This window comes from Aphelocoma coerulescens, chromosome 3 (assembly GCF_041296385.1).
Source record: "Aphelocoma coerulescens isolate FSJ_1873_10779 chromosome 3, UR_Acoe_1.0, whole genome shotgun sequence".
Lineage (NCBI taxonomy): Eukaryota > Metazoa > Chordata > Aves > Passeriformes > Corvidae > Aphelocoma > Aphelocoma coerulescens.
Genome location: NC_091016.1, coordinates 76,047,576 through 76,074,806, shown reverse-complemented (window position 1 = coordinate 76,074,806; position 27,231 = coordinate 76,047,576). Strand labels below are relative to the sequence as shown.

The following is a 27,231-nucleotide window of genomic DNA, read 5'->3' as shown; positions in this document are numbered from 1 at the left end:
TTCTGTTCAGTGCACTGGTTTTTGGGTTTTTTTTGGGGAGAAACAAGCAAAAAAATCCAAAACTCCAAACTAAGGACTAAGCCAGCCACATGGAGTATGAGGGGAGCAGACAGTTGAGTCTGTCTTGAGAAGAGTGCTAGCTTAGGCTGCTTACATTGCCGCTAGACAGATGGTCCCCAGTATTTCCTGTACATGGCTTTGAATAATCACCCTTGGTTAGCATCCTTGGCTAGCTGAAGCTGACATATGAAACCTTTTCTCTTTATTAGCTCTTTTATGTGTTTCTGTGGCAGTTTACTGTAGGAATGGATTAAAAAAAAACCTCTGAAAGCCACACAGCACCATATCTTTCCTGCCCTTAAACTGTAGAGCTGATGGACTATAAGCAAACTGCCATGGTGCTTGTCAGTTATGCACAAAAGACCTTGTTTGTGTGACTTGCTGATTGTGAAAGTAAAAGCAGACTGTTCTCTGGAAGCCTCCATGGCAGATTTGGCCTGAAATAGCAGTTTGCTTCAGTATATATAAACTACATGGTTTTGGTTTTTGTTTGGCAGTGATAAGGGTTTGAGTTTGGGTTTTTTTCAGTTTCTGAATGTTTCCCTCTCTACAAAACGCTTTATGCTTATAAAATGGGTCATTATTCGGGTATCAGTGCAGATATCAATACACAGAGGGCAGCAGTGCCCTGAAACCTGCTAACAGTTGACTTGAAATGTATCCTAAAGTAGATGTGGAAGGCCTGTAACAGCATTACAGAAATACTTTCCATGACTCATAAAGACTATACCACCTGCTTTACTGCTGCCAGGGTACTGTGTAACTGAGCACCTCTTACAGGCTCTGTAGCTAATCCTCTGCTCTGTAATACTGGCTGGCTGTGTAATTGCATCTGTTTCATTCATCACTTTTAAAATTTGTGGAGTTTGAGAGTGCTGTGGGGCTCAGTTGGTTGAGAAAGTTTTCCTCTGCCATGTGAGATGCTGAAGGGGCAGCTGAGGTCAACTGGAGCTCTGCTATGCCGGGGAAGCTTTCTGAGAATGGCCAGAGACTGTTCATAATCATGGAGTGCCTTCCCCTGTTCTTCTGCCAGAGCTGGGGTTTGTCAGTCTTCAGAGCACAATGCAATCAAGTGCTGCTCAGCCAGGCTTCTGGATGAGTATTTCATACCATGTTTGGGGTAGGGTTCTTGGCAGAAGGGAATTACCTCTAAATTATAGCAAAGGGATTTGCCACTTCTTAAGGTGGAAGGTGGTATCAATGCCAGGCTGTGGATAATGTCAGCATGCTTGTTAAGTTCAGTATCTGCAGCCCTAGGCACTTCTTTTTCCTAAATGTCAGTGGGATGCTCATTCTGTAAGTTGCTGTTCTGATGCCCCTCTTTGCTTTAATGTTTTGGAGTTCCTCTCAAATATTAATAATTTCTCCTTTTCCCTTCCTTCTCCCATCATAATCCTCTAAGAGGGACATAACTTGTCTGCAGTTATCCAAAGTTAAGCTGGGTACTAGTGAGCCTTGATGTCCTGAATCCTGCTGTCTTACGACTGTCTTACTCCATATAATTTTGTTTATTCATGGCATTTCTGTCACTGTTTCAATATGAAAGCTTGTAATAGCTGATACTTGATATAATGACTAGGTTCCTTTTGACACTTACAGCATGATGGTCAGAAAAAGTATGACTTCTGGAAGGACATGGTGGCTGCTATCCAACATAATTATAAAATATCAGCTTTTAAAGGTAAGTGGGTTCACTGAAGAATCACTATGACAGCTGAAAGTATTACATGTGCTTGCAAGAGCAAAGATGTTTGCAAGTACGCTGTAGGCTACTCAACACAGCTTTTACTTTTCACATTCATAAATAGTTGTATAGTAAACACATGTTTTTCCTGTAATAAAACATCTTTATCATTACTATTTCTGATTCGTTTTACTGTTTTGATGTCTTTAATAACAACTGTGATGTGCTATTTCACTCACTTTAGAAGAAAAATGGTTTCTTACCATGATTGGTATGGTAAAGTGGACATCCTTGAACTGTGTTTTGAATCTATTGCTTATGATCTTGTAATGATATATAAAATCAGAAATACATTGGGGAAAGAAATTCAAGTACTAACTAATATTTGATGAATTTCTTTAGTGCTCTAGTTTTGATTAGAATTCCTCATGTGGTATTGACACAATACAGAGGCAATTTTGAACTTCCTAACAATTGCAGGGGACCATTTTTTAAATAATAGTGTTTCTCCTACCAAAACCAACCTTATAATACTGTAATATAAATTAGAATTGGAAAACATCTTGGATACCCTTCACCAAGAAATTATTTTCCTTTCTTCACGGACATTACTTCAGAGTTACTACTAAATATAATATAAAATAATAAGTTGATAATAAAGGCTAACCATTGTGGGTGCACACAGTTAATTGAAATTATTTTTAACCTTATTTCTTGTAAAACATTTATATGCAGCTCAATTCTGAATTCTGAACTACTATTAGAATTACCTTGGTTGATGCAACAGTCACTAGACACATGTCTAGTTTGGACCTTCTTAAAACTTACTTTTTGTTCACCTGAGCTGTCCTACTTGCTGTATTCCTTTCAAATGTATTTGACAAAATTGTTTCAGAGATTCAAAACAAAAATGGAAGTTGATACCAGGATGCAAATGGTAAAAACCAGCAAGATATTCCCAAAGTGCTTTGTTTGTTGTTGCTGAGTTTCTGTTGGAGCTTAGAGTGTGATTGGTAGATATGAGTTTCCCTGGGAACACATTTGTACACAAAATAAATATATCCTTTCTTTTCTGCTGATATGAAATCAACCCTAATCAACTGTAACTATATTTTTAGAATTTTTGTTAATTCTTTTCTTCAAACCATGACAACTCTTTTTTCAAAAAGGTGTAGATCATGAAGCAAAAAAAAAAAATTTTAGAAGTATTTTAGAAATTAATGAGATCCAAGAAAAAGGTAGTCTGAACTTTGAAGTCATACAAATAATTACTCAGTTTTATTTATATGTAAGTGTCTCCTTGTGTGTACATTTGGACACTTATACCTATCAGGTACTTATTTCTATATGTAAATCTGGAATCTGCAAATAAAATCTGTGATATGACTTAATCCTTTCTAGCTTCTGTCAGAGTGCACATGCATAAGAGCATTAAAAATGCAGAAAAGTATAGTAACTGAGGCATGAGTTTTATTGGATAAAGCTCTGTAATATTAGAAGTGAAACAATACAAATTATATGCACTACTTAAATATTGTTATATAAGAAAGTGATATACTCTGTCATTAATCACTTTTAAAGGCTTCACAGTGTTTTTATTTTCCATTTAATAATATGGTCCAGTAGCTAAAGCACTGAACATGAGTCAGAAGAACCAGAGATAATTTCTTCCTGTATCACTTACAGGATATTCCCATGGAGCATCTCTTTTTGCTTCAGGCCCCTCTGTGATATAAGAATAATGGTACTAATCTTCTATCACTGCTGACAAAGAGATTTTATTTTTCTCAGTTTCACATCTAACATAACTTCCTGAGGAAACTCCTAAACCTGGCTCCCAACATCTACATACTAGGAAGCCCCAGTGTCTTTCATAGCCCAGAGTCTGGCCGGAAAACCACAGGCTTTTGACTTAACTCCATGTCTTGTAGAGGGTTTAACCCCTCAGAGAAAAGCAGTTCTCATTAACAGTTAGTCAAGGTAAAGTTTCAAAAGCAAACTTATTAAGTGGTCAGTTGAGGGGACGCAAAGTTCCCAACTCGAAACGCCGTCTTAGCGGTGCCATTGTCAGTGGTGGAGCAGAACGACTGACCGCTTTATTTTTTGAAATCCACTGAGTGTTTGCAGTTCACTTTGATTTGTTGTCAGTGTGCCCTTGTGTCTCATTGTCCCTTCTCTTTTTCACATAATTTTTTTGATCATAATCAGGTGTCTGATGGATTTTGCTTTTCATTGTCTTAGCTATGGTAATTGCCTTAGATAATTGCCCTATGATATTTTTCTTGGATGGCTCTTTCAGATAGGCGTAATTGTCCTGACTCAGCTTGATGAAGGGTATTAACCCACTCTTCTACTTGTAAAGAAGTGAAGAATTGAGGCTTGCAAAAGGAAACTAGGAGGGTTCCCAAATAGCCCTGTGTTATTTTAGACATTCCATAGTGAAAAATAACTCAAAAAATAAAAAAAAAAAAGAAAGAAAAAGAAAATCTATGAAACAATACTATCAGAAAAGCGTGGTGTCAGATAGCAATGAGCACAGATATTTGCTATGTGGTCATTGCTTACAGAGTAACACCTGCAAGGGTGCTCTTTGCAATTGATATCCAAGCTGAGCATTACATAACTTGAGAGTCCATTTCATTCTCAATATTTTACTCTTATTACTGGAATATTTTGCAACTGTGAGGTGATTAACATTACTTTGTGTTGGATTTAGTGGATGTTTTATAGATATTACTAAAGAGCAATTTTAAAGAAAACATCATGGGGCAATGTATTTTACACTATTAAACTGCGGACATATTATGGAAACAACGTGTGCTCTTCAGAGGACTAATAAGAGCTTGAAGTACTGTATAATTATTTCCTTGTGAAAAATTTCAGATTTGATGATTTTTCTTGACAGAAAATTGAAGAGCTTTTTTAGGGAAATGTTGCCAAATATAACTTCTTAGCAGAATTTTGTAAAATTCCTTGTCTTAAAGGCTACTTTCTCGGTTCTGAAGACTTGTCTTCCCCTGTAGTTTTCCTGAGACTTCTGAAAACTGTAGTATCTGTGGCTATATAGTTAAAGTTATATATCTGCAATATTTTCAGCCAGTTTATAAGATTATATTTCATTTTGGAAGTAAAAAAATCATGGCTGGTATGTCAGCAGACTTCATAAATTGCCCATAGCAAGGATTGATACACATGTTTTTGATCACAAGTTTATGGTCTTGGCAAAAGATAATGAATCTAGATGTCTGTGATATGTGTGTTTTATCTTTTATATGCAACTTCAAATATAAGAAACAAAAAGCAAAGATGCTTTTCTGGCCAAAAAAAACAATCTTCCAAAAGTTGTGCAAAATATTAGTAACTCCTAATGCTGATGTAGCAGTGATGAGATATCTTTATTTATTTTAATTGTGAAAACTGCAACAAAGAAGCAAGTAAAAAGTAAATTTGTTTCATTTCTTTGCTGTGCTTTCCAGCTAAATGCAGAAGGGATTGTTTGGGTGCTTCATGTTTTTTATCATGTTAAGGCTTCAGAAATTTCAGTACTTTTTTGGAAGTGATTTTGTACTATTACAGGCTCTTAAGTTTTCATTTGAATCTCATGTTGGATTTTCTTTCCTCTGATATCCAAGATCCACAAGAAATAGGGTTTTGGAAGGGCTTTATCTTTAGATAGATTGCTCATATTCATGTGGAGGAAATATTAAAAAACAAGCTTTAGAATCCTACAGACCTTCTCAAGGTCCCCTCTAAACTGAAAATCCAAAGCTAAAGTCAAAGTTGTGCTTTTGCCACAATTTGCTGTATCATCTCTAGCTTTCATCTCATCATGAAAAACTTAGTGACTTAAAAAAAACAGGCATGAGGTATCAAGCTGTAGACTTATTTGAAGTCCCACATGTTCAAGGATTAAAGACATGGAGGACAAAATCTGATTTAAAGATGGATGGATGGATGGATGGATGGATGGATGGATGGATGGATGGATGGATGGATGGATGGATGGATGGATGATAAGGGTTAGTGCACTGCGCTTTTAACAATGCTGTCTGGGCCCAGTTTCTTCTGACTTCATTGGAATCACAGGGCAGTAGGATACTGCTGAGCACCAAGCATCTCCAACAATTTCAAGCATGTGCTTTGGCATACATTTCATGTTGTGAAAGAGACCAGATGTTGAGACCAGAGTCTCACAACTACTAAGTCGTATTTTCCAGTTCCCATATCCAGTCCCTCTATTTGTTTCTGGAACAAAAGTTCCAGGCTGGTTGAGTGGATGGGCAGCAGCACATGTTTGAATACTGGGAAGTGCTGTTGAACTAATGTGAGTGACTGCACAGGCAAACAGTTTTAGTGCAAAAAGGAGATTATTCTTCAAAGATCTGTAATTAATATTTATCCTAAAACATTAAGCTAGAAAAGTGGGAATAGACAATCAGACTCAAGTGTCTGGAGTTTTATTTTAGCTTGAAAGAAAAGTATTGCATGGTTGCTATTTATAAATGGTGGTACTGTTCTTTGTATTATTTCCATACAAACATTTGTGTGTAGTTTTTATAATAGTAGCACCAATTTTCTTGACTATGTCTACTTGGTTGCTAAAATAAATAGATCTCATGTTACACTATTTAAGCATTTATTATTTCACTGAATTATAGCCTAAACCATAGTCTTCCTTATCCAGCAGCACTTAAAAAGAGGAAGAAAAAAAATCTTAAAGTTGCTTTCATGGTAGGTCTTTACAGTTTCCAAAACATTATATAGTTTTCCTAATGATGGATCAACCATCAAGCAAAAGGTATCCTAGCTTTTTTTATTAATCCCAGTGTATTATCAAGTACTTAGGACATTGCTGATTTCAAATGCACACAACATAACAAACCTCAAGTTCTGCTTTCATGAAGAAATGATAATATCACAAAAATTTTAAGCATAGGCCTACAGACTTTCAGTGCAAGTGATTAAAAGCTTCTGCTTAAAAAAAATGAAGCTAACAATAGTAGCTTTAAGGGTTCATAAGGTTTTGATATATGTGATACTTTTAAAGCATGTGAATGGCAGCTGTCATTGGAAGAAATGTGTGATCAAACTATTACGGTTTCATAACAATTCATAAGCTAACTTTTAGCATAACTAATGAAAGAGAAGACTAATTTTTGTGAGATGTTTGTATGCAGATATGGTAAATATGGTTATGTCTACTGACCAATTACTGCCATATCTGATAAATTTACCAAATAAATTCCTCACACTATTGTGTTTTAAAGGAATGAACTGTTCAGGAAAAATCCAGGTAAGGATTAGCTCCAGTTTAGGGGTGGTAAAGCTGTTCTGGTTTTGTAAGTGTCTGCATCTTGTGAAGATATGTTTTTAAATTTTAGATTTGGTCAATGTTGTTTTATAGGACTCTGCGTATTGTAGTTTTACAGAATATTAGGAGATTTTAAAATGTTGAACTAGTTTGTTGCATCAATGTGCATTAAAGAAAGCCAAGTGGATTTGAAGGCTTCAGATTGGGCTCCTTTTTCATATTGTGAAACTGTAGATCTTCAGTAGATGTAATAATTTGTAAATCTACCTTTCTCCAAGGTAGTTATTCATTAATAAGAACAGTAGAACTAAACAAAAACTGTGATGTTGATATGCACTCTAATAGAGTTGTCATTTTTGTCTTCTGTTGGATAGCTTATAGATGAAGCTGGATGTAGAATGTTCCTGAAGTGTATTGTCCAGCTGTTGAGCTGACTGTGGTGTATTTGAGACCATTTACTTGGAATAAAATACCTTTAGGTAATTCAAGTATAGTGAAGTATGATCTAGCATACTTTATTGTATTAGGACCAGGGGGGGCCTTGGGGACCCAGTGTGATAGTTAGAAATTCTGATTTTCCTTTTAAAAGGAAAAAAAAGAAAAAAGGACGGAGACTGGTACATTATATTAATTTGTAACATTTTAATGTTGCATTCAGTCAGACAATCATCATTCAAAACAATTTTTTTAATGACAATTTTCTAAAAACACACAATATCATTCTACTAGGTTTGAACCACTCTCGTCCACCTTCTCACTCCCTCCTCCTGTTGCAACACTGAAATTGCATGACCTGTTATTGATAAATCAGATCAGTACCTGGTTATAATGGTCTGAAGGAGAGTGTGTCAGGACAGGGTAAGTGGGATGTTAGATGTGAGAAAACAAGAAACCTGAGAAAGAAGAGTGAACATAGTCAGAGGAGTAGAGACCATTAGATTCTGAATTGGGCAGTTGGAGCCATACTTGGTCGTTCTCCATAAGATCGATGACAGCACTGCCAGAAGCCTGGTCAAGGTATCCCTTCTTGTACTCATCATAGGTGTACATGAGTGGGGAACCATTTTTGTAGAGTGCAACCCAAACATTTGTTCCTTTTGCATGTACATGGTAGGAAAAATAGTACAGTCCAGGGGTCCTGCAGGTGAAGATTCCTGTTCTGGGGTCATAGTGTTGCTGCCTATTGTACAAGACTTTATCAAATTTGATGGGGACTGTTGCTGCAGGGTAGGCTTTTGAGAGGATGACACTGAAAGCAGACACCGGCATCCCTGTCAGAGCTTGGTTTACTCCTCCTTTTATGAAAGATATCCCTGATAGCTCCCGAGACTCTCCTGCTTTAACATAGCCTTCAGGCATCTGTGGGATTACAGCTTGGCCGGGAGGACCAGGAGGACCTGGGGGGCCTGGCAAACCGGGCTCACCATTGCTGCCTTTGGGCCCAGGGGGTCCAGGTGGTCCCATGGGTCCACTTAAGCCTTTTGTGGAAATGCCTGCTGGGCCCGGCAGTCCTGGTGCTCCTGGCTCACCCTTTGCACCAGGGGCTCCTGGCAGGCCAGGGGGGCCAATGGGGCCTCTGATCCCAGGTATTCCTGACGGCCCCCTGGGGCCTGGCTCACCATTGGTCCCTGGCACTCCCTTGGCTCCTTGTGGACCCATTGGACCAGGCAGCCCAGGTAGACCAGCAGGGCCTGTGTCACCTTTTGGACCTGGGAGACCTGGGTGTCCCTTAGGACCAGCAAGACCCTGCTCACCTGGGTATCCTGGTTTTCCCTCTAATCCTGGTAGGCCTCGTTCCCCCTTGGCCCCTGGGAATCCCGGGTGGCCTGCAGGGCCCATGTCACCTTTGGGCCCAGGAAGGCCATTTTCACCAGGCAAACCTTTGAGTCCTTGAGGGCCTATGTTCCCTGGTGGCCCGACTGGCCCTGGTTCTCCTGGCACACCAGCTGGACCTTGGTCTCCTTTAGGTCCTGGAAGGCCAGGAGGACCTTCAGGCCCTCTGTGTCCCTTCATCCCCGGCAATCCCGGCTTTCCAAAACCTGGGAGTCCCGGGGATCCAGGCAACCCTGCAGGTCCAGGATGTCCCTTGGCTCCAGGGATGCCTGCTGCTCCTGGTGGTCCCATTGGCCCAGGCTTGCCAATGCCAACTTCGCCAGGTTCACCTGGGAGGCCCTGGGGACCTGGGAGACCAGCTGCTCCAGGTGCACCTGGAAAACCTCGGTCACCTTTCAGACCTGGCTGACCTGGCAGGCCATTTTCACCAGGCTTCCCTATCCCAGCAGGACCAGGGGGACCCCGGGGTCCCTGTGGGCCTGGAAGACCCCTGCCACCCGGACGGCCTGGAATGCCAAATCCGTTTTCTCCCTTTTGTCCATTTATACCAGGGATACCTGGCTCTCCTTTCTCACCAGGGGGTCCCCTTGGCCCCTGAGCTCCTGGAGGACCTTGTGGTCCTGGCTTGCCAGGGACAGTCAGTCCTGCGGGGCCGGGAGTGCCGGGGGGCCCCTGTGGCCCTCTTGCTCCTGGGAGTCCAACAGGTCCAGGTTCTCCTTTCTCACCATTTAGTCCTCTTGCTCCTGGCTTTCCTGGTAGACCTGGCACTCCTGGCTTTCCAACTGCAGAGAATCCAGGTGGTCCTGGAGGACCAGGGGGGCCCTGGGGACCCGGACTTCCAAACCCTGGCTTTCCTGCAGGACCTGGTTGTCCTCTTGGTCCAGCGGGGCCTGGGGGACCAGGGGGTCCTTGTTCCCCCCTTACCTGCACACCTGTGAGAGAGAGGAAACCAGGTCAACCAGGGCATCTACAACATACTTGCAGGCAATGCAGCATGGTGGTGAAATGCATGAAGGGCTAGTTTAACTTGAACATGGTAGAAGTCAAATTTCAGCTGCTGTGTTGGTCACTGAGAACCTGACATTCAGAGTAAAAGTGTTTCACAGCCCTTACCAGTAACAAGTGCAAATTTGTTGGACATGAGAAATAGAAGGCCCCTAGAATTTTAATATTTTTTTTGCTTTTGATTCAGGGTCATCAGAGAGCTTAAAAAATGCTGTGCAGGCAGATGCAGACTATTAAGTAAGGAAAAACATCCCCAGCCAGGTAACAGATTTAGCAGGTTACCAGTTTGATGAATGAAATTACAGAAAGCTGTCTGCGCAGGTGTAACAGTTTTCCTGAAATTACTTGGTGCTACATTTAAGTAGTGAGAATTTTCTTCTTCCCTGTCCCCTACTGTCAAAAGTGGGCCATTGCACTGGTTCTTTTGTAAACATATGCATGTTGTATTTTCAAATATTGTCTGAAAGACTTCTGTCTGTCATAAAAATTTCACACAGTGGCAAGGTCACAACTGATAATTCACTTTACTGCTGTCAGAATTCTGGCACTGTTTCAGGTTTTTTTAATACTACTTCATTTTCTTGGTTACCAAAACAGCAGGTGGAGCCACTTAACCAAATGTCGCAAATAGAGGACTAAACAAACAAGCTCACTACTTAGTTTTCTGTGTGTTTGAAGGAGCCTTCAGCTTCATGTTGGAATTAGAATGCTGATTTGTTGGACATTACATCCAAGATTAACATAGATACTGTGAGACTACTTCAGTAGTTTGCAACAACTGGCAGCATTATCGAACAACATGGCATATCTGTGAGGGATGTTAATTCTAAAAGTAATTTTAAAAATAAAAAGTGAAGGATGCAAAAAGAGCCTGGACTCTGTTTTTTATAATGCAACATATGCAACATATTATTTAGAAAAGGTTAATAATTTATCAACAATTGTATCAGCTATAATTTTTCCATTCAGTCTCTCACAAAAAGACCAGTGTATGTATTACATATATACACATGAAAGTTTATGCAATTGCTATTCTGCTGTCTCTTAGATAATAAACTGCATTTTCCAGTCTGTGTTGGACCAAAAATGAGGTGAAGGTGGAAACTATTCTTCTACATATTGTTTTGTTGTAAAAAAATAATGGAGGTATGCTTATGAAATACATTCGATTTTGGTTTGGGTTTGGATCTGCAAGGTTGCCTTCTTCCTGTATTGACAGGGAAATTGTTCTTACCTAGAAAGTGCAGAGAGTGCATTTTCTGCTGATGCATAAAATCAGCACAAATGCATATCAACTTATTTTGCACATCTTCCTATCTCATCCTTCTTAAGGCCATGAAAAGGAAGATAGCTGTTAAAATCCTAAACATAGAATACAAGCATGTGATTTATTTGTGATATATTGACAAACTTTTTTGGGTTTTTTTGGTGGCAAATTGCATCAGACCTTAGCTAAGAGTGCATCTCCTTATTACTTTTACCATATTTTATATGCAAATATATCAGTCTAGGTTCACAGAGTCGGGGTTTCTGCCAATTTAGATAAGATGTTGAAGGCATTGTCAGCGCTCATGTTGTTATAGATTTTTCTGTGAGCTATATTGTTCCAAAGTTGTGCTGCTTTTAGATTAAAATTGTAATTTTAATTGTGCTGTCTAAAAGCAATGGTTATTCCTCTGAGAAAAGGACTGCTAAATCCATTAATGAAGTAGAACTTATACCAAGAATGTTGAAGTATTGGTTGGCTACTCTTTTACACGTCTCAGCACATACCTTGATGCAAAATTGGTCTACATTCTCTAGTGCAGTCAAACCCCATATATGTATTGAATTAAATATGTAGACGTTAACATAACCTGCAGTAATGGCTTATTTAAGCATTGCTGAATAGTGAGACCTCATTCAATTACTGTTTTCAACTTGGACTTTTCAAATATTTCAAGCCAAGGACATACTGGTTAAAAAATTGTGTTCTGGAGACCTGTCAAGACCAACATTTTTTTAAACAATTTCACCAAACTTTAATAGGCTTTGGTTGTCAACAGAAATTGTGTGATCTGTTTTATGTTGCCATGAGTCACCGATTTGTGTTTAGACTGAAATTTCAGTCCCAGGCTGCTTTTTGACAAAGCTGAACAAAGCAAAAAGATAATTTATTGGTAACTGTATCTGTAAAAGTTAATGCTTGGTGATCAAATAGGAAAAGCAAGCTATGATGAAAAGCTTGCCATTGCTACTTGAGCTGTTTGCGTATGGAACAACTCACTAGACAAAAGCTGGATCGATTTGGTTCTGTAGGCTCCTGTTTTATTTTTCTGAGATAATCTCAGACTGGAAGTGATGATCTCCCACAGTCTTTCCTCTTTAAATTCTTCTAAAATCTCTCTATAGGATGCTTGCTTTCCAGATGCAAGAATAACAGTCCTCCATTTTGGTGCTTGTTCACCAAATGAAAATTTGTAAAAGCACTTTTGAATGACTGGAGTCACATGTCTGTATAACTGTAGGCTGTTTCTGCTTTTGAGGTCTAGTATATAGTCTTCTGTTACCTTTCCTAAATCAAGAGCATCTTATACTTCTCAGGTTTTGATATAGTCATTCTCATTCTAAATATGGATTTTCCCTCACATTAGATTTTGTGTTAGTATATAAAGTGAAAACTTAGTTCAGGACAATTCATTTCCCCCTTTCACGCCATTTGCCGTCTACCCTGATTCTTGCTTAATTTTTGCTGGTTTCCCCCTTCCCAGATGTTTTCTATAGAGGGGGAAAGAGAAACACTATGAGGAGAAGTAAATGAAGTATGGTAGAGGATAGCCAAATAAATATTATACTTCACTTTAAAATAGTATAAATATATAAATTATTATGCATAAAGTAATAGAAAAACACTATGAAAAGTTAATGAGGAAGGAGGGAGGAAATGCAGCATTTAGTTCAGTGAGAATTCTAATTAGTAAGTCCTCAGAGTGGCTGTTTATGTGCATGTACCTAAATTTGATCCGGGAATGCTGGTAGGATTCCAGGAAGTCCTTGTGCTGAAGACAAGGGATGAAACTATGACAGTATTTTGGTACAGCCCAGAAGAATATTTTGGGGGTAAGGTTCCCAGCCATGCTGCTTTCAGCTGGTTCTTACTGCAGAGATTCTTGGAGCATGTGTGTCAGAGCTGGTTGGTATGGGGCCAGCACTGACACCAGCTGATATGAGACCGGAGTCTCTTTGGGCTCCATGTGTGCTGCTCATGATCAGACAGTCCAGAGAACTGCAGAACTAATCTGAAACAAAACTCCCTGAATGAAGGTAATGTGCATGCAATGCCCTCAGCAGCAATTCTGCTCTCCAGATTTGTCCCTGTCCTTTTTCTGGTGAAGAGAAGCTTTTTTGCTAATGCTGTTTTTTGAACCACTCATTCAGTTTCCTCATTTCTGCCCAAGTGTGATTATTACAACTAAAAGTAGATGGGAACAATGCTATTTTGAATATCCTGATGATGTCTGAAAGAAAATAATGCTATTCTCAAGGGGGAAGGCAGGATGTTTACAAGGAAGATTCAGTTCTCTTAATTTTAGTGATGACAATTTTGAGTAGACATTATGGATCAGAAGCTTTGATTTCAAGTTTTTTTAAAATGATGTTGGCCTAGGCATGGAAAAATAGAACTCAAATAGTTTCAAACATTAGGGATAGCCACCTGTTTGACTTAAAGGGACAGAGAGGATAACCAGAAATAAGATGCCACAATGTAGCATTGCAGTTATGTATTGCCTACATGAGCTGACGTAAGACTGATTTATGCAATGAAGAGATTTGTTTTTATATCCTAAAGCTGGAATTGTTATATTACTATGTGCTAATTCTGATAATTAAAGCATAAGCTTAAATCACTCATGAAAAACTATGTAAAAGTTTATGGCACATTTTTACAACTATATATCATTTTATTTTGTCTTTCTAGGCTTCAAATGGGTCTTCATTTGCCCATGTGTATCATAAATATATTTAAATTCACACCTAATGTCTGTTTTGAGTACAGATAACCTGACAAAATATGTAAAAGTTCTTCCTGAATGTAGGTAGGTTGTAGGTGACAGGTCTGTTGCTAGAAACCCCAGGGTTGAATTAAGAAATTTGAAGATAATTAACATGTTGTACATCATTACGTACACAATCGTGTTGTGTTACTCCCACTCTTGAAACGGAGTTGTTTCTTTGAGCTGTTACTTTGTTTCTGCCCTATATGCCTTTGGTGGTTATCATGTAAAAAATTTTTCTGACAGGTGTGCATCTTTGTCAGTGGGAGGCAACTCCAGAGCCACTGCAAATTCTTTCTGCAGTGGTAAAATTATTTTAGTAAACCTAAACTGTTAGTGAAATCCAACTACCAGTAGCATAAGGCAAGAGGTTTTGTTCATGTGTTGGCCCTCTAGGAATAATTGTGTTAGTTTATTATGAAAAAATAGTAAACTTACCTTGACTCTTTACATTGTATGGTAGAAAATGTGGCCCCTTGATGCTGGATTGTTTCTGATATCTCTCAGAAAAATATCCATCACCGCCATGGACAATGTTCAGACAAAACAGCAGCAGTAAAGATATTTGTAAATGCATGTTTCCAAATCTGTTCTGTGTTAAAAAAGGTAGAGAAAGTTTGTTTTAAGGAAAAGCTGTTTGGTTACATTTCTGGAACATGAATAAATGAGTTTTCTTAGATTATTGGTATTAGAAGTAACATTATTTTGTGCTTACTTCCATCTGCTTTCACTAGCTATGAAAAATCCTCTAAGAAAAAGAGAATCAACATTGCTATCACTTTGAATGATGGAGCTGTTGTATAGATAGATTAGAGGCAATATTTCACTCTTAGGAAAAGAATCATTCTGGTTGGATGGCAGCCTATTCAAGAGAACAGTATTCAGAAACAGGGATTATTTAAACTAGAGCTCCAAAGTAAGTTCAGGAGTTCCATATATCAAAACCCCTGAAATGAAGAAAAATTTTCATTGAAAATACATAAACACCTCCATGACCTTACTGCCTCTGTCTAATGCTATAGCAAATGAAGGATGAAGTCCTGGCTGCTTCAACATCAGTGGCAAAAATCTCACCAAGGTTGAAACCTGGTTTTTACCTGTAGCCTTACAAATAGCTCCAGTGGCAGTAAGGATGCTGTCACTGGCTCTTAAATATCAACCCTCTTCCCTCCCCAGACAGAAAACAGGCATCCTGAAGAAGTTACCATCAAAACCAAAGAGAATAAAATGGAATCATGACATACCAAAATGTTGTGGAGCTCCAATGCAGAGTGGTAGAGGAGTGAATCCTCCTCTATTGAGGAGTTCTTCTGCCACTGGTGAGTGAGCAGAAGCTGATGATTTCCAGTGCCACCCTTGAGTATTTATCTGGTTTTCCCCTTAGCTGGGTGACTGTTGGACATAAGCTCCTCCCCCAAAATCAGTAAGCAGCAATTATCTGTGTGTGTATAAGTGTGTTTTTTAGGGGTGGGGGAGAGCTATTTTGGGCAGTCATCCTAGATTCTCTTAAGGGGGTTTTTGTTAGTTTTTTTCCTTATTATTTTCTTGGATTTCTTATTGTTTATGTGATGGTATTGCTCATAGCTTGTTTTTTCTAAAATTTTATGGCCCCTCTGTTTTTAGAATTGATACAGGTAACATTGGGAAAAATCAAGAACTAGTAAGTAAGGTTAGTAATTCCAAGTGTTCGTTTAAATTTCTCTGTAAATGTTTTATGGAAAGACCTATACATTTTGAACTTTGGTGAGCTGTTACTTTCAGGAGTAACCCCACTAAAAGTTTGTAGAGACCATTTATGTGAGTAACCAGAGACTACTTACATGAGTAATTGTTCACTGGGATACAAGTGAAGAACTTTGAATCAATTGAGATGCTAATAAGTGAATTGTGAGAGAACCTGATTACTTTTAAGCAGTTATTTTAGGAGATTATCTTCGTGTTATATCTCTGGACTTCTGTTTTGATGTTGGAGGTACACTACTACACATATAATGAAAGTAATAATTCTGTATTATGAAGTCTTGAAATGCAAGTTCACCTTACAAAATGAGAACTTCATTGTGTCCAGTTGTAACAAATGTACTGAAATCCACACTGCTTAATTTTGCAAGTGTTAACACAGGGATTGATATTTGGGGGGTTCAGTTTAGTAAATTTAAACTGCTGCTGTTTTTACTATTTATGGATCAAACTTGGTTATGGTTTTAACTCTTAAGAGATTTTGTTAAACCAGTCTTGCCTAATGGACTGTATCCACAGATTGCAACTTCTTCTTTTTTTTTTTTTTTAATAAATCTTACAGTGATTCAGCATCACTTTATTGAAGTTCAGTAATAAGTAGGCAGTAACTCTAAGTCCTTGAATTGTTTGTGACTCTGGAAAATTGTTTAAAACTGAAGGTCAAAGTAAGAGACAAGAAACAAACTTCTCGGATTTAGGGTGAAACTGTAGAATTAAATATATAGTGCACTTTGCTTTCAGAAAAAATACATATAAATTATCTGTGTATTAAAACTCTTTTGCCAATTGCAGACTTCTTAGATATTCATGTATGGTATTCAATTCTGTAGGAGTTATAAGAATACTAATAAATAATGCATACTACTGTCAGTTTTCATGCATGGTAGGTACAGAAGGAACACCTGTTACTGTTCCAACCAAAAGACTGAGCTGGTGGCCCTGAACCCTGTGGCTGTCCTGTGGAATGACAGGTTAACGTGGGCTGAGTTTTACCTGCTATGTGTCTTTGTTTAAGTCCACACTCTTCAGCTTTTTTGGCTTTTATGTATTATGGCAAATATCCTAGAACACAAGTTACTGTACTGAAAGGGACCAGTGGACCATCAAGTCTGTTCTGCTTCCAATTGTGCTAATACCTTTGCTTACTAGAGGACTGGATTAATGTTTTAACTTAAACTGGTGCAATAATTTATTCAATGTATTGTTGAACAGTTCTTTTCTTCTATTCTTCTTCCTAGCCATCCTCTAAACAACACTATGTTCTATTTTTTTAAATAACCCTTTTCACTGGAGGGGTCTTCAGACTTAAGCCTGCTTTCTCCATTAAGCTTGCATGCCTGACCTGGTCAGTGATTTTCAGAGAATATTTGCATGTCTGAGATGGCACTTCTACTCCCCACATATGCATTCAGTTTGTTTTAGTCTTTCAGAAAAGGAAACACTGTCCCTCAGGTTTTTTGTGTAACTTCTCAAGGTACTTTATTTAAAAAATTAGTCTATAAACTCAAATGAGAATCCAGTCATCCACTTTTGACAGAGGTAGCAAATATATAGGCATAAAGTTTATTTCCTCCTTGAAAAAACACAACTGCAGCCCCTTTTTTGGTTCATATAAATCCAAAAATAGCTTTCGATTTTTTAAAGCATTTAAATATACAGCCTTCAGTGGGAAGTGTGGTTGTTGCTAATTTGACAATATTTGGTTAAGTACAGCAGGCGACAGTTTTATGCACACACAGTTTTGTGCTAATTTCTTACCTAATTCATAAATACCCCCAAAGCAGACACGCTTATGTTACAAAAGCACCAATAATTTACACTGATATTTGCCCAGCAGCCTTGCTTCCTGCCTTGGCTCCCTCTGGGCAGGAAGGTGAATAATCTCTATGTGTCTCTGCATAAATAGAGATGATTGTGGGGTCAAAAGGTGTATATATAGGCAAACCCCTTGTCCTTGTGATTAACCTGAGCTCCACCCTATTGTGCTATCTTATGCCACTTCTTTGGCTTGAGGTTTTGTTTTTTGTGGGTGTGGGAAATTGAGGTAGAATTGGAGTTCACTGCTTTTGTATGTTCTCCCTTTTGCTGTGGCTCTTTCATGTTGGCAGAGCACTGATGAGCATTTAGTGCTAAGCGTGCATATGAAAGGTGTGCTGTGGTATCTATTTGCCCTTGCAAAAATACATGCAACAGGCACACGTGTATCTATTTACAGTAACAGCACATTGTACACAAGAAAGGTTGTTTGGAAAACGGTTTTCAAAATATAAACCTTCAGATGCTTTTGTTTTATAGTTACACGTTTAGAAAGTTGTCTTTACTTACAGATGAAGGTGTCTTCACTCCCTTCTCCCCACAAATGTAATAGTCAGGAATAAAATTTGATCCATTCTGCTACTCCAGAACCAGTACAGTAGTGTACTGGCTGCATCTTCCCATTTAAAGGTAGTCATGTAAGCTTAACTGCAGTAAAAAGACTCAAAATAGAGTCTCTATGCACCTCATGAATTAGGTACTGAAGTCAAAGCCTCCAGTGCCATTTGCAGCAGTCTGCAGTGTTTCATCATATTTGCTGACTGAGTGTTCTGATTGTTGTTGCATGTTGTTGGAAAGCAAGCACTTATGCATGCTTTCCAAATCCCCTTTTTGCTTCAGTCTCTTACTCCTACAGAGTCGGTGAAAACACATGTAAAATGGAAGGGACACCATGATTTGGGAAATGGCAACTGACTTTCACCACAAGCCTGCAAGTTGCTCACAGAGTGACTTGAGTGAGTCCCACAATAAGTAACTGCTTACAAGGAAGAAGCATGGAACATCTTAATTAAACATAAATTGTAATGAAACAAGAAACCACTCCGTGTCATGCACTCCTCAAAAAAAAAAAAAGAAAGCTGAGAAGCAAAACTCCAGAAAAGGCTGTGCTAGGTCCTTGCAGTAGTTGGGAACTGGCCAGTTATGCTCTTGATGCTGAGAATTTTCAGTGTGAATATGATTAATTTATTGTTTTGTCAAGGAGTCTGTGATCTTGATTTTTGCACCATCTAAGCACAAACAATGGGTTTAGTTTCAAATAACAGAGTTCTCCAAAAGTAGGAATTCACAGCTTTAACTTGGAATTTATCTTATTTTTAATAATTGGCCTTTAGTCTTAATCCTGACTTTTTTCTTAAAATTACTGTTATGGATTATATGGATTATAATAACTGTTTATGGTAAAATATGGTACTCAAGGAGCCTGGTGTATGGAGAGGTGTTTACTTCCTTTGTTTGGCTAGGTAATCTCAGTTGAGAAGAAAGAGTCAAGAATGTGCTGGTGGGAGACTTTTCCTTTAATTTAAAAAGTGGACTGAAAAATGGGGAGTCATTTGTTGTTGATCATATAAAACCGAAACACTGTCAACAACAGGACCCAATGATTTTGCTGCTTCTGGCTCAGGTCCAGTTTTCTTATCTGCCTGAAGTGACCTTGAAGACTTCCCTAGTCTGTGACAAGTTAAAATGCTTATACCCAAAAGTCATGGTAGTTTTGGAAAGAACTCTAACAGCAAAGGACTCCTAACAGCTTTTAGCACCATCTCTGGTGAATGAATTCTCCAGTCTCCAATTTTAAGTTTTCAAAGAAAGGTGCTTAAGATTTTCCATGAGGAATTTGAAAGCCTGCCATGAAATTAAAGGAATAATTGGGTTTCCTAGTTTGTGGTATGCTTTATGGCACTTTGGAAACTCCTGAATCGTGTCAACTCCATGGTTTAAAGCTGTCCTCTATCCCTTTCTGTCACACGGTGGTGAAGTGTGTTCTCATGCTCCCACGATAGCAGCCAGGTAAGCCCTCAATGGGAGTGCAGAGGAACAAAGTGTTCCACTGTACCTGGCAGGCCAAACTAATACAGAGGGGTTTCAGCTTTTTATTACTCACAGTCAAATGGACCCAAAGGATAGGAAACCAGAAAATTTGTTAACTCGATAGCTGTGGGAAATCTGGGTGGTTGTTTGTTTGTTCTGTTGCTGTTTGTTTTGTTTTGTAATTATTGTCATGTTCTATTTACATGGAGGGCACTTTCTATTCCAACACTAGCTGCTTGGGCTGCACAGGACTAGAAAATGTCTTGCTGAAGGAAATATTTACCTTGCTAATTGAAAAATAAATAAGATTTATTTTGAGTTTCAGAATGCATGTTGTCTTTTTTAATTAAGAGGCTTGTTGAGGTAATGTGCAGGGCTGTGGATCCCTATATGTATCCATATTTTGAGATATAATAAAGAGTTCTCTTTAAACAAACAAACCAAAACAAACTCTGTTACTCCTACAGTCCTGTACTACTCTTTTTATAGATTATAAGTCCTTATACTCTTTTAACACTTGTAATTGTGGTTGAGTAAATGTCCTCCTTTCAAGTAGTAATGGAAAGATGGTCTGTATTTTTTCTGGCACTGCAAAACTGACTGCTGACCAGTTTATTCTGTTCAGCTCAAGTAACTGTTGATCACAAGAGCTCTATTTAGTATAGCAGTATATTTAAATAGATGACACCCAGTTAAATATTTGTAGTTGTATTCTGGCTGAGTTAACTTGCAGGGACACTAAAAAACCATGTTGAAACCTCAAGAGAAGATGTGTTCCACATTAGCTTATAGAGAAAGCTTTGAGACTGACATGAATTTTTGATGAAACAATCCTCTGAGACAGAAAGTATTATTGATTATTGCTTTGTAACAGTACTACGTTGTTTATCACCATGTTCATTATGCTTGTATAAAGATAAGATAATCTTCACCCATCTTAGAGAATTTCTGGTAATTGAGTAAAAGATACCAAACAGAAGTACTGATTTTAGAAAATATGTTTTCCTTGGGTATGCTGTTGGCCTGACCTTATTCCTCCCTCACTTTTATTTCTCCCTCCCTTGCTCCTGAAAGTAAAAATAACAAATATTGTTTAAATGAAAGTATTAATTTGAATCTCCTATCAGATATGTGGATTTAATTGAAAACCGATCAGTTTCAAGATACTGAAAACACAAAGCTGGGTTTATATATTAAATATTCATCCTTTCTTTCACAAATACTTTTCTAATTAAGTAGTGTAAATGTTTAATTATATGAAGTTTTGTATTTTCACTAATTACATTTAAAAGTGCAAACATGCAGCTGATGGCAGGACTTCCATGGAGAGGAAGATTGGAAGTATTCAGTTAACTTTGTGCACATTTTGGGAAAATAAAATTTCCAGGTGCCTGGTCACTAAATATCCTGAGTAAATGCAAAGATTTTGTCCTGGATTTTGACAATGGAGTACCACAAAACTCTTTCTGGAGCTACTTAAACATAACCAGATAAAGAGTTTTCCAATTCATTCTAGCTGAAGATGCTCATTTTCAGCCTTCTGATTGATGCTGATTCCACTCCCAGTTGTGTCAATACAATGGTTTATGAAGCTTTTCTTTAAGAATTTGATTTAGATTAAAATCAATCAAACTTTCTGGGAGTGATGGAGGATGGAGGCTTGTTTTCTGTAGGTCTTTGTCATTTCACAGTATGTTTTAAATTTTTTTTAAACACACTAAATAGATCATTGGTCTTTAAAAATTACTGCAAGTATTCTTTCTCTTTTAGTAAGTACCTGATGTTCTTGTTTAAAAAGAGCATTCACATAGAAATGTAAAAATGCTAAGTAGTCATATTTTCCCAGCGAGGACTATTTTTATTCTTTTTTTTTTTAAATTCGTGCTCTATTTTTTCACTGATTTTTATTAGATTATTTAATAGCTTTCTCTACCTCTGTGCCTGCTGGACTCAAGGTTTCTGTCAGACTGCCCTGAACCACAGTGAATAAAGTAGAAACCAAGGAAAAAAAAGAGTGGGAACCACTTCTACTTTCCCAAAGGTGAAAAAGTTCATGCAGCTTCCTTTGGTATCCCATAATTAGGGGAATCTTCCAAATAGTTGGTGAAAAATAGGTGTAACTGAGCTGCTTTTTCAAGTGTACCCAGTGGAGTATGTAGTCATCCTGCTGAATAGTCTCATTCACAGGCTGTACTACCTGCTGTGGTTTGGACAATTGGCACAGACTTGTTTTTAAACTCCCATGTTTAAAAACAGGTGCCAAAGGGGGAAATCCAGACTTTTACAACCAGAACAAATAAAAGTTGTCTGAGTTCATTTTAAAAATAAGGGATTTGTTTGTTTTATTAAGTCTGGCATTTAAAATATTGCTGTTTTGTTTTAATTTATTTAAATTGAAACTTTGGAAGAATCTTTTAGTGGGTGCATGTGCATATGGTAGGTGCAAGTCCTTTGAGGAGTAGCTGAGAAAGCTGAAGTTGTTTAACCGGGAGAAAAGAGGCTCAGGGGGGACCTTATTTCTCTCTAAAACTACCTGAAAGGAAGTTGGAGCGGGTTCCACTGTCTTTTCCTGAGTAAGGCATGATACAACAAGAGGAAGTGGCCTCAAGTTGCACCAAGAGATGGTTAGATTGGATATTAGGATAAATTTCATTACCAAAAGGGTTGTCAAGCACTGGAACAGGCTGCCCAGGGAAGGGGTGGAGTCGCCATTCCTGGAGTTATCTAAAAGACCTGTAGACGTGGTTCTTAGGGACATGGTTGGACTTGGCAGCACTGAGTTAATGGTTGGACTTGATGATCTTAAAGTCTTTTGAAATCTAAACAATTCTATGATCCTGTATAAATTTTTTTATACTCTCTCACTTATGCGAAATAAGCTTGCATCCACGGAGCCTGTTCCCGATCATAGGACTAGTTTTCATTTCAATTAGTTGAAATTGAATTTTTACAAGCATTATATTGTCACAAAGGAGAGTTATAATTACTTGCTTTTAATAAAGTGCTAATGCAGTGGCTTTTATTATTACAGAAAATGCATCAGGGCTACAAAGTTTTATAGGTGATATTTGCCATATTAGCTGACTCAAATCACAAGTTTCAATGTCTCCTGTATTTCATAGGAGGAAAACCACATGAATGTGAGGGATGATCTTCTTTTATGAACTTTAACTAGTATGCTTTTGCATTCAAAAGTGGATCAAGAGATAGTTATATAAAAGAGGCGTATGTGAAGCAGATAGATACCTCCCAAACTACTGATACAAAAACATATGGAGATACCAGGAAAGATAGGGGCTCCTAAACTCATGACAGACAATCTGACCAAACATCATCCTGTTTCCAGTGGTGATACTTGCTGCCTCTGCTGCTACTGTACTAAATGGTGAAAAACCAAAATTGAAGGTTGGACTCCTGCTGGAGGGTGTTAAATGACTTCTGCACCGGTTGATGGTGATCTCCACAGATCACAGATACTCTACCAGTGAATTCTGCTGCATACAGAAGTGGGATAGGAAAATGGATAAGGAGGGAAAGACTCATTTTTCCATGTCACATAGTCCAAATTGTGATGTGGACTCTGAATTGTATGATTATCTCATGACACGTCTCTCTCAAGGAAGTCTTGTAGAACCTTTGGGTTTGTCCTCCAACAAACTGTAGATTCCAGTTTGAGAGCTGTTTGTCTGCAGAGGAAGAAGGTTTCATATGATGATTTGGGGAGGGCTTTTTAACATTAGAAAATAAGGGTTTCTCTAAATTAGTTTTCAACCAAAAAAAAAGTGTGGAGTCTGGGAAGCTGTGGCTAAAATGGGTGCTGTTAATTGATATGGTAGCTATGCTACTTTTATCACATCAGTTAACATAAATCTGGTAGAGTCAATTCCATGGCTTATCCAATTAGTATCTGGTTATCCATTTTTGCACTAGAAATAAAGCAAGGTTCTATCTTTATATTTGCAATCTCATTCTGCATGCTAGCTTTCTCTTTTTTTTTAAAGGTACTTCACATTTTTCCAACAATAGATGTCAGTATTAGATATAGATGTATTAGATTCAAAAAGAAGCCTTATATACAGAAGATCCATCTGAAAATCCAGTAGAAGTTACAAGAATGAGATTTAGAATTTGATTTTTTTGATTGAAACCCTTTCATTTAGCAGCTTGAAATATTTTTATATAAAGCTGAACATCTTTAAACATTCTCCTTTTTTCAGGACATAAGCATAACACTATTTGTCTGTTGAAATATTAGGTCACCAAGAATGCATGTTAGGTCATTCAGAGAGAGCTTATTGTTTCAGAAAATAGACCTCCTGTGTCTATAGACCTGTGGTGAGATGTATTTGCTTACCTACGTATTAGTAAGTAAGTAAAATTAAAATTAGTAAATAAGTAAAAGTAAAATTAAAACACTAGAATATTTTCCTCCTGTTTCCTTTTTATACCTGTCTAAATCCAGATCTTTTCTGGTATGTCCTGTGTACATAAATTGTATTGGGTTTCAGAGTTGGATTCCACCTTTGGCTGTGCCGATGACCGCAGGATGTTTACGTGAACTATGGAAGACTTTTCCCTCTGAGACCTTCCTGCAGTGCTATATCCCTGAGACATACAAGTCATTTAGAGCAGGGGTTTTTGTTTGTTTGTGCACCAATAACTTGCAGGTACTCTAAGGGAAAGTATATTTAGGCTAGTCAGATAGGGAGTGCCAATACTGTTGGAAAACAGAGCTGGCAGGAGCATGAGTAGAATTTATTTGATATGTGAAATAATCTCTGGTCAACCTTACAAACTATTTAATACTGGTATAGGATGATTTTACTACCTTTACCAGTTTCCAGAGATTAAAAATGCCAAATAAAGATAAGAAGAACTCTTGCATTGGCAAAGCAAGATCTATTTTACAAATTTAATTGGAATAGTGGACACAGTTTTGTCATGATATTTCTAAAACTGCTTTGGAATATTTAAACTTCTAATTTTAACTTCTAAATTTAAACTTCTAAATATTTAAACTTCAGGTCATCTTTCAGAAGCAGAGAAAGACCTCACTGCAAAAATTTGTATTCTCTGAGAAAACAACCTGAAGTTTCTGGAGAATTTGATTAGAAGCTGTCACAGTGATGCTACCTATGAATCTCACAGTTAGGGCTAATGGTCTCATGGGAACACAGGATCTTGGTCTTTTGGCAAGGAAAGTCAAATATAATCATAGAGGTAAATGACCTGTTTCTGTTGAGACTTGGCAAATCCAGGAATAGAGAACAAGTTAAAATTCCAGTATTTTTAAACCATTTTTCTATGGAATGATAATGCAGGATGCACTACCATCCAGCTGTTCTGATGGAAAACTGCCTCATGGTGTTGTTCAAAGCCCCGGGAGAAGCCTCTCTCCCAAGCTGTTAAAATGCTCCTTGGAATCCTTCATCCTAAGTTACCTGAAGAACAAGTATGACACCTCAGATGTAGGTGCTTTTTTGTGTCTAGTAGTTGGGAGAAGTTAGTTTGCATACTTACATGCATACAACTGCAAAAAGGTCATGATTAACAAGATTGTTTTTTGTATTTGGAGTTATTTTAGGGCCTAATCTACAGTGTCTGCTGGAAGAAAACATGTTTTTTCCAAGTTGTACTAATGTTCAGGAAAGGACTTTAGGCTGTCCAAGTCTCAACAAATATCTTATAATCAAGGACTGATGGCATCTAATTACTTTTAAGGTGGCTGCACAGTGGCCTGTGAAGTAAAATATTCCATTTATGGCAGTGGGGCCTGCACTGGTTTATGCAAATGTGGGTCAGGCCTCTGATATTTTTTCAAGGAGATAAATGCCCTAAGTCTGTATTTAACAGAAAATGAATTTATAAACAGAGTCTAACAACCAAGTTCTGAGTTTCTGCAGTCAAGTTTATGGCCCATCAAACCTTAATCACCTCCCTGTACCCCTACAACACAGCATTTTTCCTCAACTTCTGCATTTATGCCACATGCCTGGAAGGCACATAGGAAGCATCTCAAGTTTCTGTTCTTGTGCTAGGAGGACAAAGCAGATGTGATTATATTCTGCCACTGCCTCTTCCAAAAGAAACACAGTCTGTTTCTTTTGGAGTGGTCTGTTAAGCAACTAAGTAGGTGTGAGATCTTGAGGCAGAAGGTGTAGATAAGCTCTTCGGGGCATTTAACTGCCAAACTCTAACAAGCCTTTATTGTGCAAATACAATCAGAAATTTGTAATAATTGTATAAAATCTCGTGGTAGTGGCAGATGGCTATTTTGCACATTGTACCACAATGTCCCAAATTCCAAACCTGTGTAAAGAGTTAATTCCTTGAAGGTGCTTTGCAAGATGTATGTACAGGACTAGGGTAGAGATTCTTTTTCCTGATATTTTTATTAAAGGATGAACAGACGGTTTTAAACAAATCTTTCTGAAAAAGCAAAAGCATGAGGTATAAGAGATATAAAAAATTGCAGTTGGACTGGAGAAAATTTGGCAGCGTTTTATCTGAAAACCTAATCCTAATGAAACCTCACAGTTCACACTGAAGGTGAATTATATATATTTCATATTATAACATCAGATAATTATTTTAATGTTTAAGCTCTTTTCTCTTATGCTTTTGCAATTCAGGGCATCAGTTTTTTGTTTTAAGAAAAACTATTTTCACAGTCTTTGCTTTTTATTTTTAAAGATACAATATTTCATATTGTTATTAAAAGCTGTTTGATCTACAAAAACTAGTATTGAAAGTTGTTTACTAACACTCAATTGCTATAGATTAAATGAATTCTTCCCGAGGAAAAAAAAGCCAAGAATGCAAGTGCTTCATATGTGTCCTTTATAGTACTGTAATTTAAAGCGTGATCACTTGTTATCTCTGTGTTCTCTCTCTCCTTACTGGTAACTGTGTCCCTCTGAGATCCTCTTGCTAGACAGATTCTAGGAGTAAGAAACCCGTGCTTTGGAAAATTTGAAACTCACAACTAAACTAGTTTCAGGCTTCCCATCTTCATCCCAGACATTTATTAAGTTTTCATTTGGAGAACCTTTTAAAGATGAGTATTGCAATGTTCCTGGCTCTTTTTGAAAATGAGTGGATTTTTTTTTTCTTTTGAAGTATAAAAAACAGTGGCAAAGTTCATAAGAACTGTTTTTTTAAATTTTGTTTTCCCAAGGTCAGTCATTTGTTTTTATTAATCTAGAACAGAATGTTTACTCTGAATTTCAGTTATTGTCATTTTAGATGACAAAAAACTTAGAAAAACTTTCTGTATTCTCTGTGGTTTGGAGCTGATTGGACTGTTAATGTTACCCTCCTGTGTATATCACAGTAATCTGTAGAAGACTATAAATATGTTTAAGAATATCAGTATATCTTTCGGGGTGCATCCTGTGGGGATGCTTTCTGAAACTGGTTAGTCATTACATGGAAGTACAGAGAGAGAATTAGATTTTTTAAATGCTGCATATGTGTGTGTATCTAATTATTTTTAGGGCTCTTTTAGGGTTTTTTCCCCCTGCTCTTTGCTTCCTTCTGGATATTGTGGTTAGGCAGGTATTAAGGATTGTTGCGATTGCACAAACCTCCAGCTTTTCTTAGTGTCCTCATGACAGCAACCTCGCCTGCCAAAGGCATACATACATACATATATTTATATACACACACACACACACACGTATATATATTTAGATATGTATGTTTGCTGCTGTTTATAT

General features: G+C 37.8%; 2 protein-coding genes across 9 annotated transcripts in view; one reads left to right on the top strand and one right to left on the bottom strand.

The window, feature by feature from the left end:
* The window catches only part of NT5DC1 (5'-nucleotidase domain containing 1), a 132,451-nt gene that overhangs the window by 9,306 nt on the left and 95,914 nt on the right, over window positions 1-27,231 (top strand). For all 7 annotated transcript variants that reach the window (XR_011149945.1, XR_011149944.1, XM_069010944.1 and 4 more), the window contains exon 6: window positions 1,660-1,741. Coding sequence is in view for 5 of the 7 variants with exons in the window: in XM_069010944.1 (XP_068867045.1) it covers window positions 1,660-1,741 (82 nt within the window). In the remaining 2 variants the exon portion in view is untranslated. The remainder of the gene's footprint in view (window positions 1-1,659; window positions 1,742-27,231) is intronic.
* Window positions 7,787-15,293, bottom strand: COL10A1 (collagen type X alpha 1 chain). Of its 2 annotated transcripts, XM_069010943.1 has the most exons (3): window positions 15,172-15,293; window positions 14,366-14,519; window positions 7,787-9,820 (listed from the first exon to the last, which is right to left on the bottom strand). In XM_069010943.1, the coding sequence occupies exons 2-3, from the start codon at window positions 14,502-14,504 to the stop codon at window positions 7,926-7,928; spliced, it is 2,034 nt and encodes a 677-aa protein (XP_068867044.1). In that variant the 5' UTR covers window positions 14,505-14,519; window positions 15,172-15,293; the 3' UTR covers window positions 7,787-7,925. The 2 variants fall into 2 exon arrangements, with proteins under 2 accessions (XP_068867044.1, XP_068867043.1); XM_069010942.1 differs by lacking the exons at window positions 14,366-14,519; window positions 15,172-15,293 and adding an exon at window positions 10,002-10,081.